Source organism: Lemur catta, chromosome 13 (genome assembly GCF_020740605.2).
Source record: "Lemur catta isolate mLemCat1 chromosome 13, mLemCat1.pri, whole genome shotgun sequence".
Classification (NCBI taxonomy): Eukaryota; Metazoa; Chordata; class Mammalia; order Primates; family Lemuridae; genus Lemur; species Lemur catta.
Window position 1 is genome coordinate 4,351,727 of NC_059140.1, and position 15,691 is coordinate 4,367,417.

General features: G+C 38.1%; 1 protein-coding gene across 1 annotated transcript in view; it reads right to left on the bottom strand.

The window, feature by feature from the left end:
- Positions 1-352: 352 nt before the first annotated feature.
- GCSAML (germinal center associated signaling and motility like) overlaps positions 353-15,691 on the bottom strand; it is a 28,280-nt gene continuing 12,941 nt past the window's right edge. The window contains exons 2-5 of the mRNA XM_045567428.1: positions 14,061-14,120; positions 8,849-8,898; positions 1,994-2,022; positions 353-1,020 (exon numbers count right to left, since the gene is read on the bottom strand). Coding sequence (XP_045423384.1) covers positions 781-1,020; positions 1,994-2,022; positions 8,849-8,898; positions 14,061-14,120 — 379 coding nt within the window. The 3' untranslated portion in view covers positions 353-780. The remainder of the gene's footprint in view (positions 1,021-1,993; positions 2,023-8,848; positions 8,899-14,060; positions 14,121-15,691) is intronic.

Consider the following 15,691-nt stretch of genomic DNA (forward strand, 5'->3'; position numbering starts at 1 on the left):
ATAACCAAGAATCTCCAGTATGTAGAAAAGGCAAAATTGAAGTAAATATAAAGTTAGCAAAGGGTCTGGTCAATAGTCTTAGGTTGGTTTCTTTGTTTGTTTTGAGACAGAGTCTCACTCTGTTGTCTGGGCTAGAGTGCCGTGGGGTCAGCCTAGCTCACAGCAACCTCAGACTCCTGGGCTCAAAGGAGCCTCTTGCCTCAGCCTCCCAAGTAGCTGTGACTACAGGCATGTGCCACCATGCCCAGCTGATTTTTCCTATTTTTCTATCTTTATTAGAGAGTGGGTCTCGCTCTTGCTCAGGCTGGTCTTGAACTCCTGACCTCAGGGGATCCTCCCATGAGCCACCAAGCCTGGCCAATAGTCTTGGGTTTAAAAAGTTTATTTTGTAGATTACACCTCAAAAACAAAATAGATAATTGGAAGTGGAGAAGTTGGCATTTGAAATATGAAGGAGAGGGTTGGAGTTGAAGGTTCTAAGGCATGTACCTATGTATGCTTGTTGTCCTCAGAGGGTTTTTCACCCACTCCATGTCCTCAAACTTCACAAGCAATAACATATGGAATACTCTAAGTCATTATGTCAATTGATACGGTTTTGCCCAAACCACGCAGATGCCAGGTTTCAGAGTTGCCCAAGGCTGTATAGTAAAGTGATATAATTGTTCGACTCTGGCCAGAAGCGATCATCTCATGAACCACTGCGAGTGAAGGTCTCCCCTGGAGTCTGCTGTGCCGTATCATCTCCACTGCTGGAGATGATGAGGCAACTTGAGGGTTTCAGTGTGGAAGCACGAGTTCATAATCATGCTCCTGCGTGCAGGAGGAAGGCCTCGTGACAAAAGTCCGAACAAGAGCATATTCCGTCTCTGATCCTTCTCTAAGCTGTCTCACTCTCCTTGTGATGGAGTCAATGTTCTCATAGCCATCATCATTGGAGGTCAGGGAGGGCTTTGGACGGGGAACGTGCTTAATGACAGTGTAGCACACTTCTTCAGAACCACTGCCATTCTCACTTTCCTGCCAAGCACAAAGAAAAAAGAAATCAAGGACCCAGGGTCATCCATCACATTGAACTCAGTGCCCCACCTTCCTCTCTTCTTGGCTTTGTACCCTGATGGTGCTTTTATACCTCAGATATCCACAGCCTTTGCTCCAAGCCCTGATGGCTTAGAGACCTCATTTTAGCCACATAAACTGCTCCAAGCTACTATTCATTCTGCTTTCATTTCTCCTTGAATAATAAAAGAAAAAAGAAGGAAGTTCTTATTCCTCTAAATATCTAGAAAAAACTAGTTGTATATTTTACATCACACATATTAAGGTCCGATGTATGCAGCAATCAGACCGCAGTGAGTAATGAATCAAGTCATATAATGACAAATTTTTGTAAGATAAAATACTAATAATAAAAATTAGAGTTTAAATACCTTTTTAATTGCATAGACAGTAAAGAAAAAATAAAACATTAATATATACTAATTAAATCAATAAAATGCTTATAATGTAGTACTAAATGCAATAAACATTTTTCCATACATCATTGATTTCTACCATGTTTGTAAATATAAATGCTAATTTCTGGACATAAAGACTGAAAAGGAATGTGGAAAGGTAAAAAGAACTACTGTGTTTTATGGTAGTCAGATTATAAGGGTAAATTTACTTGGTATCATTTGTTTTTGTTACAATAACTTTGAAAATTAAAATAATAGACTTCAATAGCTTTGGGACCAAAACAATAAGAACTTGCTAAATATCTAAATCAGTTAAATTACTTTTTAATTTTTGATTTCCTTCCATTTCTGCATTAAAATTACCAACTAAATTATTTCAAGTGTGAAAAATTTCTATAAGTCCACTTAGCAATTGCAAATAAAGAAACACAGATGCCACCCTTGAATAAAATCATCTACATTTTGACATTTATCAGACAAATGTAATGAAAGCTTATTTGGGTTTTTTTTGGGGGGGTAGATGGTTTTTTAATTACCTGATTAAAAGTGGATGTAACTTCTTCAACTAGAGGATAAAAAAAAATAAAAGGAAAGCAACATGAGACTTTCAGATCTTCACAAGTTGAGGAAAAAGATGAAGAGGATGCAATGCAGTGACAACACTTCAAAGAGGCCTGTTATCTCGCATTATTCTATCTTATAATCTATCGTATAATTTTCGAGGCTAAATGACAAGATCAAGGAAGAACATGTGTTCTGAGGCAGCATCAACACTATGTTCTCTGTGTAAATATTGCACACCAAGTCTACTGAAAAAAGTGGATTTTGGAACTTGGTAATAAAGTACTGTCTATAAACATACTATGACAGTGAAGTATGGCAATTATAAAGAAAGAATGATTATAGCGGCAAATTTTAGAAATAAATTTTACATAAATAACACAGGAAAATCATATAATTCCTAAAAATGAACAATCATTGTATAGACAGGAACAAAAATAACAAGAGTAACTATTTCAAACTCCATACAAATATTCAGATTCAAGTTGATTCCATCTGTGAACACTGAAGCAATTTATATGTGTTAGTCTTAAATCTTCTACCAATTTCTGTAATAAACAAGCTAAAATTAGGGAGGTCACCAAACACTAAATATGGCAATCATACTTATTTATAAGAAGAAAATCGACTGATTCTGAAATCTACAACCTAATAAGCTTGTTAGTGATTCTTAGCAAAATTGTAGACTATATTAAACAAATTAACAGATTCTGTGAAACAAAGTAAGCTAAGAATTTCTAATAGCTAACCATTCTTCACAAATAAAGTCACGCTCAATCCACTGATTTCAAATACAGAATGTACACACATCCATATAATCATATATCTTTATTAACATAGCCACATGTAATAATTTAATTAAACCAATGTATTGATTTTCATATTGTTTTATAACCATAAACTAAGGAAATTGTGTAGCCTCAATACAATTCAATTATAGCATTGAAAACAATGGTTTGGAGAGCCAAGTATAAGCGTGAAGGGCATGAAGAAATCAAAGACCACTGGCTAAAGCGGTTGCTGCTATTGATGCCGAAGTTGTTAAAATACTTAGGAACAATCATATTAAGTCTCAGATTGAAAACACAGAACATACCATGACTATGCTAAAGGCCAGTTGAATGAACATCCTGAGTAGACTTAACGTTTGAAAATAGGGCCTTGATTGGGAAAGAATGTGAACCTTAGAATCAAAATGAAAATATCTCAGAGAATTTCTGACTTAACTACCCTGGATCCCAATCTCCAAAATATCTCCCTTGCCATATGAAGTACTTCCTGTGGTTTTGGATAATGAGGCTCTTCCTTATTGCTTGAAAACTCTAAAGAAGTCATCTTGCAAAGCAAAGCCAATTATTATTAATGTATCATGCCTTACCAAGAATATATCATTATATTAGACTGAAAATGAAAATCAGTTTAAAGCAAGCTCTTAAATTGGAGTAGATTATGAAAGAAAAAGAATATTTACATTACTAAAATCACCTACCAAAATCAAGCAAACAAAAGTATAAATTCCTCAACATGATATTATTGAATAGATTGTGTGGGTCCTAGACTTAAAAGGAAAGCATGTATATTTTATGGGACTGAACATCTTCATATGATTACAGTATACTTACCAGAATGTTTGAGCTCAATATTGCAGCTTGGAGATTTGAGACCATTTCTAATTATTAAATAGAGTGGCTGCCTAGAAACAGATATCAGTAATGGGTCATATTAAATGTCATTGGTGTTTTAGGTTGTATTAGTCTCCTTTTGCTGCTGTAACAAATTATCACAAAATTGATGGCATAAAACAATGCAAATTTATTGTCCTACAGTTCTGGGGATTGGAATTATGAAATGAGTTTCACTGGGCTAAAATCAAGGTGTTGGTGGGGCTGCAGTTCTTCCTGGAGACTCTCAGGGGAGACTATTTACCTATTCCAACATCTAGAGGCTTCCTTCATTCCTCAGATCATGGCCCTCTTCATCTTCAATGCCAGAGACGTAAAGCCAGCAATGTCTAGTGAAGTTTTCTCATGATGCATCACTCTGACAGTTTCTCTTCTTTGTGTCTCTCTCACCTTCTAGGACCTTTGTGATTGCATTATGCTCACTTGGATGATTTAAGGGAAATCTTCCCACCGCAAGATGTTTAATTTAACCCCATCTGAAAAGTCCCTTCTATCATATTTAAAAAAAAACATATTCATAGGCTCTGGAGATTCAAATTTGGATTTTGCGGGGCACTTCATTCTGCCTACCACATTTGTATGCCTTGTTATTAAAAAAAAATAAGAAAGTACCTAAATATGTAGGAGTATATGAATATTGAAGTCAATACATTAATATAGCTAGCTAAATGGCAAAGAAGACCCTCTTTTCTCCAAGTTCATGAAATACACATTCATGAACATTGCATTGTTTTCTGTAATACAAATGTATCTTGTTTGTTTTTTAATAAATCTGGTAGCCCTATTATGATTTGTAAGACATTAGGACCCTGTAATGTCTTTTCTGCAATTCAACCTGGGAATTGTGACTGAACTGCAATAGTTGGTGCCAGGAATGGTTGAAAACAATAAACTCTCAAGGATGTGAGGATCTGGCCTTAGTTATATCACCTGGCTTGGATTAGAGGTCAGGCAGATACCAGTAGCATTAAAAGATGGGACACAAATGTTCCACAGCACACATGGCAAAGGTTTATTAAAGTCTACCTGTGGTCGCCTGAATCAAAGATGTCAGGCTTCATCTGACTCCTCCAACAGACCGTTACAGAAACAGTGAAGAATGTAAAGTCTGACTTATGATCTAGTTGCTTCTAGGGCACATAAACAGAGAACATGGTATAATCATGACTTTAAATTTGCGGTTCAAGGGCTGAGCAAAGCACCAAAAAACTGCCCTGAAAGAATCTCCTTTGTACATTTGCTCGTTAATCAGAGTACAGAGACAGATACAGTTCTTCCCTGTGTCCAGAAGGGTCCAGAAACATATCCTGTGAATTGCACTGGGACTTGAAATAATGGGTAAAATAGATACGTTGACCAACAGTCAGCATTATCACACTGATTCTCCTAATTTATTCTGCTGTCATGGTCCAAATGAAATACAAATAAGCAAATAAACTAAAAGCAATATAACTTCCCTAAAGAAATCAGAAAATTACTTATTTGAATATCAAGAGCATGCCAAAGTGGTAATTTTGGTTACATTCCCGTTTAGTTTCCCTTTTGGCCACGTAAAAGATGACTGGGTCTACGATAGTTTCACAAACTTGATGAGATGGTAACTTCAGTTGCATTTACTATTGCCAACGAGGTCTCTTTAACTGAATTAAAGCAACACAATGGCGGGCATATAATACGCATGTGCTTTCGTATGGAAGGACAGCAGCAGAGCTTCACTGGACACTAGCAGGGCTTCATGAATTTCTGTCTTTTAGTCAAAATCTCCTTTGCAGGAAGACTGATCATTTCCTGTATCCACAGTACATAATATGGGTCTATTACCCGTAGGACATAAGGTTGATAGATCCCGGTAAACAGGAACGAAGAGACGCCAGGCAACTTCAAACCCACAGCACAGCAAAGGAAAATAAAAGGGCCTGCACCTCCATGAAGTTTCTGTGGGTTTAGGGGTCTGAATTATTTCAGAATAACCCCATCCAAATCAAGTTTCAGTGGAAAAGCGGCACAATATTTGGCGAGCCTCTTAAAATCCGGGTAAGCCAACTAGAGTTGGGCCCAGGGAAAGAGACTTTCCTGTAAAAGGATTAATAAAATGCAAAATGTGGTCCCATTAAAAATATCAATAAAATGAATGAACTCTAGTACAACTGACCAATAAAATAATAGATGGAAAGTACACATGTGCAGGCACACACGTGTGCGCACACGTACACAGGAACAGTGCTAGGAATGAGCAAGAGAACACCATGACAAATCCTGCAAGCAATAAAAATATGGCAACACAGTGAACAATTTTAAGGACTTTGAAATTTTAATTGAAAGGACAAATTTGATAAGAAACATAACTTGCAAAGCTGACAAAATAAAACAAAAATATGAATATAACTACAAAAACATTTGCATCTATACATAAAAAATGTTCTTCACAGTAAATGTCACCCTGCCAAATGGCTTCACCAAAAATTATACCAAAGATTAGCAGAAGAAGTGAGATCAAGCAAACATAAACACTTCAAAAGAGCAGAAAAGTTCCAAGCGTGATCACTAAGGAGCTCTATCGTTTTATGTTACACCCAAGAAAATATATTGTCAGGACGTAGTTGGCAAGTGGCCAGCGACTGAGCATCTAAACAGTACAGTGCCAAACAAATCAAGGAAGGAACATTTTCACAAGGTAGATTTGAGCAACACTTGTGCTAGACAAAGGCAATTCAGATTAAGATTGAAAACTGTCCTTTAAAGTCTGAAGTCCAGAGTTACCATCAGGCAGAGGTATTCGTTTTTTTGAACATGACCCACAGTTAGGAAGGTATTTTATACCATGGTTTAGTACAACCACACATACATACACACACGCAATTGAAATCCTACTGTCATGTAACAATTTTATATGGGATGCACTCTGATGCTTTTTAAAATATGCTATCCTATGTATGATCATGACGATGTTTGGTGAAACAAATTTATTTTGAAGCACATGGGATTTGCTCAGTGGAGTAGCAGTACTGGAAGCAAGTTACTGGGAGCTGAGGTGTGACAGGGAAATGCAAAGTTCCTAGCAATGAGACTGTACAATTCTTTCAAGAATCATGAGAAGACAGTTGAAGCAATATCAGTAACAAGGTGAATTTCTTTACCGAAGCAAAGAGTAGAATTGCGGTTGCCAGGGGCTGGGGGCTGGGGGAAATGGGGAGATACTAGTCAAAGTGTACAAACTTTCAGTTATAAGATGAATAAGTTCAGGGACTCTAATGGACTGCATAATGACTATAGTTAACAATACTGTATTGTTTACTTGACATTTGCTGAGAGTAGATCTTTAGTTTCCTCACCCTCCCCCAACATACACAGAAAATGATAATTACGTGTAGGGATGGGTATGTTAATTAATTTGATGTGGCAATCACTATACAATGTATACATGTATCAGAGCATCACACTCTACACCTTGAATATATACAATTTTTATTTGTCAGTTATACTTCAATAAATCTGGGGAATAAAAAAAACAAAAAAAGTTGAGTTTCTTTTAGATACACTTGTCCACAGAGACTGAACACTGTAATTGGTTACTTTAAGTAATTACATGATTACTACACCTATATATTTAAGCAAACGGAGCAAAAAAAAAAATTCTTTAAGAGATGGGGTCTTACTATATTGCTGGGGCTGGACTCTAACTCCTGGGCTCAAGGAGTCCTCCCATCTCAGCCTCCTAAGTGGTTTGGGACTACAGAAACAGAACCATACCACCATATCTAGTTTCTTGGCAAATTCTTTTTTGTTTGTTGTTCTTTTTGTTTGTTTGTTTGTTTGTTTGTTTTGAGACCGGGTCTCACTGTCACTCCAGCTAGAGTGCAGTGGCATCATTATAGCTCACAGCAACCACAAACTCCTGGGCCTAAGTGATCCTCCTGCCTCAGCCTCCCGAGTAGCTGAGACTATAGGTACATGCTACCATGCCTGACTAATATTTCCAATTTTTGTAGAGATGGAGTCTCACTCTTACTCAGGCTGGTCTCAAACTCCTGATCTCAAGCAATCCCCCCATCTTGGCCTCCAAAAGTGCTAGGATTACAGGTGTGAGCCACTGTGCCTGGCCCTTCTTGCAAATTCTTGAGCAAAAACAAAACAAATAAAAGCCCACTTTTTATCACCGGCTAATATTCAAAGTGACCCTAATTTAAAACACCCAAGAAATAAAAATAAAATCATAAGGCCCCCAACTGACTCCCTCTTGGCCAAGGGGACCCCAGAAAAACCTTGAAACTGGAATCGTGGCCATGACCGGGTGGGAGGTCAGACGTGTCTCATTATACCCTTTCTGTTAACCACCGTTAGGCTTTCTTCCCAAAGGACTGAACAGAACCAGCCCTTGAAAAACTTGCTCCACTGCTGATTTCAATCAACTGCCTAATTCTGCTCCTCCCCTTTTGCAGTTTGGACACTACCACTGACCAGCATGCCTTCCTGATAAGGGACCAGTGACCACGGAGTGGCTCTGACCAGTCTATGGAGGCTGCGCAGTGAGGGTGTTTTGTCTGCTTCACCTTTCGACATTAGAGGGCCAAAAACTCCACCCCGGATCATACTAACAGGGCCATTTTTGTACATGTGACCTACAAAGGGGCAAAAGGCTCAGCCACACACGTGTATGTTTCTCCTTTCATAAATATTTGTGACTCCTCGCATGGCTTGTTAAACGTGTTCACCGGCCACCCTGCCCAGCATCGATGCCCATTCCCTGTGCAGTTCCCTCTGAGTACACGTTCTCAGCTTCTGCCCAAGGCTATCGTTCCCAGCCTGGCAGAATGGCCGCCTTGCAGGCTGCCACCCTTCATGAGAAATGAAGCTCTCCTTCCCAAATTCATGAACCTTGTCATTCCTCAACTGATACACCAATATATAAATTCAAATCAGAAGGATTTTCGTTAACTGCTTCCCAAGTTAAGTGCTGCTTAAAATAAACCATACACAAATATCACTGTGATACAAAGGATGATGTGATCAGTTCTATGAGAGTTTAGGGACTCTAAGCAGCATCTTTCCAATCTTATATTAAAATAACATTAAGAGCATGTCTAATCATTTGGATGTTTCAAATTTACACTTCCCTAGTATGAAAAATATTGTAAAACAACGACTTACTTTTCTTACCATGACTTTGACCTTGTCTTTCAACTGTAGTCATTTCCTGCCTACAAGGAAAGAGATAGTAGCATGAGATACTCCACCTTCTCAGAAGCTGAAAATGCACTTTAAAGAAGCATTTGGTTGCCCTTAACCTAAGGCCATTTTAGGTTTATAATGCAAATGTTAAACCCTGCTTACTCTAGTCCTTTCTGAAATACTCAAAAAATCTATGAAAACAATGAAAAGTGGAGAATAAAACTCTATATATCCTGAATCTAAGGAATTACTAGATTATCAGACCATGTGTAGTATCACATGTATGGAAAACACATGTGTAATATAATGGAATTTAGAATAATTTAAGGGAGAAGATTGAAAATCTCGAAATTTATTTCTCAGCTGTTCTTGATGACAGTGTATAAATCTTTAAAGGTAAATGAGAGGGTCCCACTATTCTAACTATAAACTTAACAGTGACAGACATTAATAAGTGTGGGTCAGAGATGAAAGAAATAGAGATTATCTCAATAGGGACACAATCCCACACCACAACAGAGAGGGGCCAAAGCGGGGGTGAGGCTGCCAACACATCGCCTTTTATTTCTCTGTCTCTTAGACTCTAAGTTGCAGGGGAAATGTGGAGGAGACAAAGGACACACCCTGTAATGACTCGCCTACCGCACACGTGGCCAACAACACAGAACAGAGACATGTCCAAGCAGAGGGAAGAAAAGTACTTGGTGAGAAGGTATTCTAAAACAATATACCAACATCAAAGTTGGGATCTTAGCTTATTTCTCTTCTGTTCCCTCCTTAAACATACACACATGTGCATGTGCACATACACACACACACACACACACACACCACACACACACACACACACACACACACAATTTTATCTCACAAATGATCTGCTTCCAGTCCAAGTATGAAGCATAAAGTTACAAAGCACAAAGATGAACTGGATAACAAAAAAACAAAAATAAAGCCAAAAAAGCAGAAACAATGTTTCAAAGGCAGATAAATAATATCTGTTTATTACTGTTAATAATTAGTGTTAATAAAAATATCAATGGAGACTAAAAGTGGGCTGGCCTAAATCAGGAAAACAATAGAGAGGAATGATAAAATCTTTAGAGAAATTAAAACAACATTAAAAGTATCAGTAAGTTCTTCCAAAAACAGAGCAGTGGTATGCAAAGTATGCCTGAAATGAAAATTAAATGAAAATTAAATGGTAGAAAACTAGGAGGTAGAATGCTTAGAGAAGGATGATAATTATAAAAAATGAAGGTTTAATATACATATAATTACTATGTCTAGAAATGAGAACCAACAAATGAAAGAAAAGTATTCAAAGATATAATGACAGAAAAGTTACAAAATAAAGACTTGAATCCGAAAATTGATTTCACAGGGGAGAAAAGATTATATGAAACACTGAGATATAGTGACTATGGTTAGTAGTAATGTATCATATACTTAAAATTTCCTAAGAGAGTAAATCTCAAGTGTTCTCATCCTCCCCCACAAAAAAAAAAAAAAAAAAAAAACTGGTAACTATTCCATCCAGTTATCCCACTACTGGGTATCTACTCAAAGGAAAAGAAACTAATATATCAAAAGGATATATGTACTCACATGTTTATTGCAGCACTATTCACAATAACAAAGACATGGAATCAACCTAAGTGTCCACCACAGATGAATGAATAAAGAAAATGTGGCATTACACACAATGGAATACTATTTGGCCATAAAAAAGAATAAAATCACGTCATTTGCAGTAACATGGATGGAACTGGAGGTCATTATCTTAAGTGAAATAAGACAGGCACAAAAAGGAGATATCACATGTTCTCACGCATATGTGGGACCTAAAAAATTGAACACAGGGCGGTAGAGAGTGGAAAAATAGACTGGGAAGGCTGAGTTGGGGGTAGGGGACGGGATGAAGAAGAGAGGGTTAAAGGGTGCAAACATACAGTAAGATAAAAGGAAGGACTCAGTGTTTGATAACAGAGTAGAATGACTATACCTAACAAAAGTATATTGGACTTGGGAAGGGACACCCTGAATACCCTGAATTGATCACTACACATTATATACATGTAACAAAATTTCTATGTATACCATAAATTAGCACAAATTTAAAAAGGTAATTGGATGAAATGATAGTAGGTGTATTAATTTTTAACATGTTTGATTGTAGTAATCATTTTATAATGTATACATACATCAAAACATCATCTTAAATACATACTTGTGGGTATACCTTCATTCTCTAGCTGAGAAGTCTGGGCCATCGTAAGCCCCTTCCACTAATGACTTGGTTATGCATATATTTTCCCCATAGGTTTTAAGGAATCATATTCAAAATATTTAGAATCAGTATGAAGCAAAGAAAAAGAAAACATGAAAGGTAACTCAAACAAAATAGTAGGTTGATTTCTCTCCACTGAAAACAGGTAGGAAAAATAACAGAAAATATCTAAATATATAATTAATAAAGTTTCTCTAATAGATAAATTTCAAAATTATGATCCTTTAACAAAAGACTACATAATATATTTTCAAAATCCATGGGCATAAGAAACATAATGATAGCTAGTATTTATTAAATGCTGGTACCACCCAAACACAATCTAGAGTTTCACAAACACAATCTAGAGTTCTAGTATTTTAAGACAACTTTACATGTGAAGAAGCCAAAATTTAGAAAATGTAAGTAATTTGTCTCAAAGTTGATATACATGACAAAGATGACTTTAATAAAATTCACAAAACAGAAATAACACAGACCAGATACTGATAACAATGAAATAAAATTAAAATTGTATTTAAGAATATAACATAATGTTTGAAATAAAAAACTACTGAGACTCAAGAAGAAATTAAAAGCAAAGTTGCAAAATATTGGAAAATAACGGTATTTCCTTTAGTGACACATAGCATACAGATAAAATATTACTTAGAAGAAATTTTATATTCTTATATGACTCCATTGTTAAACAAGAAAAATTGAGAACAAAAAAATTAATTTTTGAGCTCAAAACAACTAGAATAGCAAGTCTAAAAAAACAGGGGAAGCAAAAATGAGAATTCAGTAAAGATAAACACAATGATACCATGACAGCCTGAAAAGGCAAAACAGAAATCCGATCAGTGGCTCCTGGGGCTGAAAGAGAGGCAGGGCTGATGCAAATATTCTAATCTTGATTGTGGTGGTGGTTACAAGACTGTGTATGTTTTTCTAAACTTACCAAACAGGATACATAAAAAGGGTGAATTTTACTGTACTATGCCTCTATAAACCTGAATGTTAAAAGCTAAATGATTTGAAAGAGCTCATCCTGTCCTTTCTATAAATATGTTTAAAGTTATGAATTAAATGAATGATGTTCTGGTAAAAATAAAATAACCAGAATTGACTCAGGAAGATACATAGAATGTAACTTTATACAAAAGGCATCATCTTGTGAAATCAGCCAAAAAGCAAATGGACTTCAGTTCTAGCCCATGGAGCACGTACACATTTTACTGCAATCAACTAAGATAGTCAAACAGTTCAGCTCTTCCTCACCACGCCGACTGGTTAAAATTCCATGAGTCCCACCCATAAAATTTCCTTGGGTGGGAACACCCTAAAGATATTTAATTTCTCTTCATTTAGTCATTGTTTGTAAGAAAGACTTGCTGGCATTTAAAAATGTTAACACTTCTTTAATAGGAAAGAATTAGAGAATAACTTCCAGTGCAGATCTCGTATTAGATGTGATGAAACAAAAGCTTAGTTTAAATGTCTAATTGATGCCTAAATTAAATGCCTGAGTAAATATTTACATTATATGCCTAATTTAAATGCCTAAATTTAAAATCTAGTTTTAATGACACTATACAGAATTGATTCTGATAGCTGCCTGAAAGGAGATTAAGAACATCACCAGATCCAAATCATATCATACAGGAGGGTGACAAAGAGTCACTGGACAGGCATAGCCTCTCCGCTGTCCCTGAGAGTTGACAAATCAAGTGAAATCTTTCCTTTGTGTGGAGAAAATCTGGTGAAACATTTGGGAGGTGGCTGATATCTGCAAATATCGTTTTGCATCACCAACAAGTACACAGCCCTTGTCCTCAATCCTCCACCCCTGCACACAAGGTAAGAGAAGACCGTCTTGATTTCTATCTTCTCAAAGATAGATGAAATGATCAGGAGGTTGAGTGAAAAGATATGAAAAGCCCACAGTTAACGAACAAGGGAGGGTTGTTCCGTCCATCTAAGCTGGGGCAAGATATCAACGTCTAAAGATCTGCTGGTTTTCCACTCTTTTTTTCTTTTTTTCCACTGAGTATCTTGCAAGGGTTGGGCAACAGATATACACTAGCAAGTGAAACAGACATGGTTAGTGCCTTAAAGAGTATGTAGCATATAAAGGGAGATAGACTATAAAAAGCTAAAATAAGACATAGAGTTACAAGTTGAGATAAAGGCCACAGCAAATATAAGCAGGGTGAAGCACCGGGAAACCATGGAGGGCAGAAGCAAAGTCCCTCCATAATCGGTCAGGGAGGTCTTTTAGAGGGGGCACGAGCACCAGCACCTCCAGGAGACACTGCCCATCAGTCCAAGCGCGGACAACCACGGGAAGGACTGTGCAGTGAAAGAGCAGCATGTGCCAATGCCCTGAGGTGAGGCTGAGCTTAGTGGCCTGAAGAACATAAAATGAGAGCAGAACACCTGGAAGAATGTGGGCGCAGGTGGAGGGTGAGGCCTGAGATTGGGGAGGTACGGAGGAGTCAATCCTTCGAGGACTGCAGGCCCTGGTGAAGAGTCTGGAGTTCACTCTGGATACAACGGAGAACCACAGAATGGTCAAACAAGGAAAAGACACGGTGAGACTTATGTTTTCCAAAGATTATTCTGGCTACTCATGAGGCATAGGTTGGAAGTATGGCCATTGCAAACAGCCAACCTGAAATAAACCTTCTTTGATCTAGGTCTGGTCCCACACTTGCTGTATACAGCCAGTAAGAAACAGAACATGCACACTAATACCGTCTCTCTTGTTTAGATACAGTCACGGTCTAACCTGCTGCCAAGTCATAGAGGTCACCCCCAAAGAACCCTATCACTGTGGCTCTAAGAAGTCTTACTTCTCACAGGACAGAGATTCTCAAAGTAAATCTTGGAAGAAAAAGTTCCAGTATGCTGTGTTCTTACCGTTTTCCTTCCACATCTGGGTTTACCTTCTCGAGCTCCTTTTGATTCCCTCCCAGGCAACTACATGGAAACACACAGGAAGAAAGAGAGATTGTTACTGCCCTCCAAATTGTTGCCCCTTCTTCTCCAGCTTTCCCGACCATTAAAACCAAACCTGGATTTTCTTTCTGTCAAACTTCTCTTTCCTTCAGAATCGACAGGCAGTCACAGGTACACAACACATTTCAGAAATCAGCCACAAAGATCAGGCTTACAGTGGGACAAAATGCCTGTAGTCTGACCTTTGATTCTCTCAGTCTGTAGTTAACAATCAGGAAGGCCCCAGGCTTTGGATGTATCATGCTCAGGCATGCAGACTTCCTGAATCTCCACAAGAGGTGAGAGTCCCAAGAAGGAATAAAGACACTAACAACGGGGAGGCGCAGCTTCTCCAGCAACCATAGACAGGACCAGCAGCTCGTACACAGCCTTGTGTTTTTTGTTTTTTGGTTTTTTTTGAGACAGAGTCTCACCCTGTTGCCCAGGCTAGAGTGAGTGCCGTGCGTCAGCCTAGCTCACAGCAACCTCAAACTCCTGGGCTCAAGCGATCCTCCTGCCTCAGCCTCCCGAGTAGCTGGGACTACAGGCACGCGCCACCATGCCCGGCTAATTTTTTCTATATATATTTTTAGTTGGCCAGATAATTTCTTTCTATTTTTAGTAGAGACGGGGTCTCGTTCTTGCTCAGGCTGGTCTCGAACTCCTGACCTCGAGCGATCCACCCGCCTCAGCCTCCCAGAGTGCTAGGATTACAGGCGTGAGCCACCGCGCCCAGCCCACGCCTTGTGGAGAATGGGGCTGTGAAGCTTGGCCCCCTGAGCTGAAGTAAGCCTCTCTGGACCCTGCTGCGTGTGGTCATCCGCGCACAGATAGGGTGCTGCAATCTTTACCCACACTCAGAAAAGTTTACCTTTTGCATGTTACTCTTGCTGTTTTCCCATCAACTATCATCAGCCTTATGATAATTAAGCAAACACTAAATGAGAAAGTCAGAGAAATCAAGTGATTTGCATGGTTAACACAACAGTAACAGACCAAAGCCTGTGACTTGATTTACCAACTTTCTACTCCACCAGTTGTCCAAACGTAGCATTTCTTTGCGTGATCTTTTCCCTCTATCCTCACATCCCCAACACTGGTCTGTCTTCCTGCTTCTACAAAGGTCTGCGTGTGAAATATTTCGGACTGTGGGCCTCACTCAGCCTACCAGCAATATTCAGGGAAAGCATTTGGAACCAACACTGAGGAAGTGCCTTAACAGGGCAGCAGAATAGAATCTATTAAATACACAGTAAATTACATTTACAGAGAAGGGACCCTTTTCAAAGGTTGAGTTCTGATGTAGATACTTTTATATAACAATCACAAGCATGTCAAATCTAGATGTTAGCAATTATCTGATTGTGTAGACTGCAAATCAGGTAAACTGTAATTTCAATGTCCCCTGCCTTCTCTTCTTTTTCTATTTCCCTGGAGTCCAGTTTTCTTATGATTCTGTCATCCTAAACTGGTCTATGAAGAAAGAATCTGGTAAAATAATTCTCCTTGAGGTTATTAATGAGTCACTGGCTTATTCATCCAAAGGATGTTTG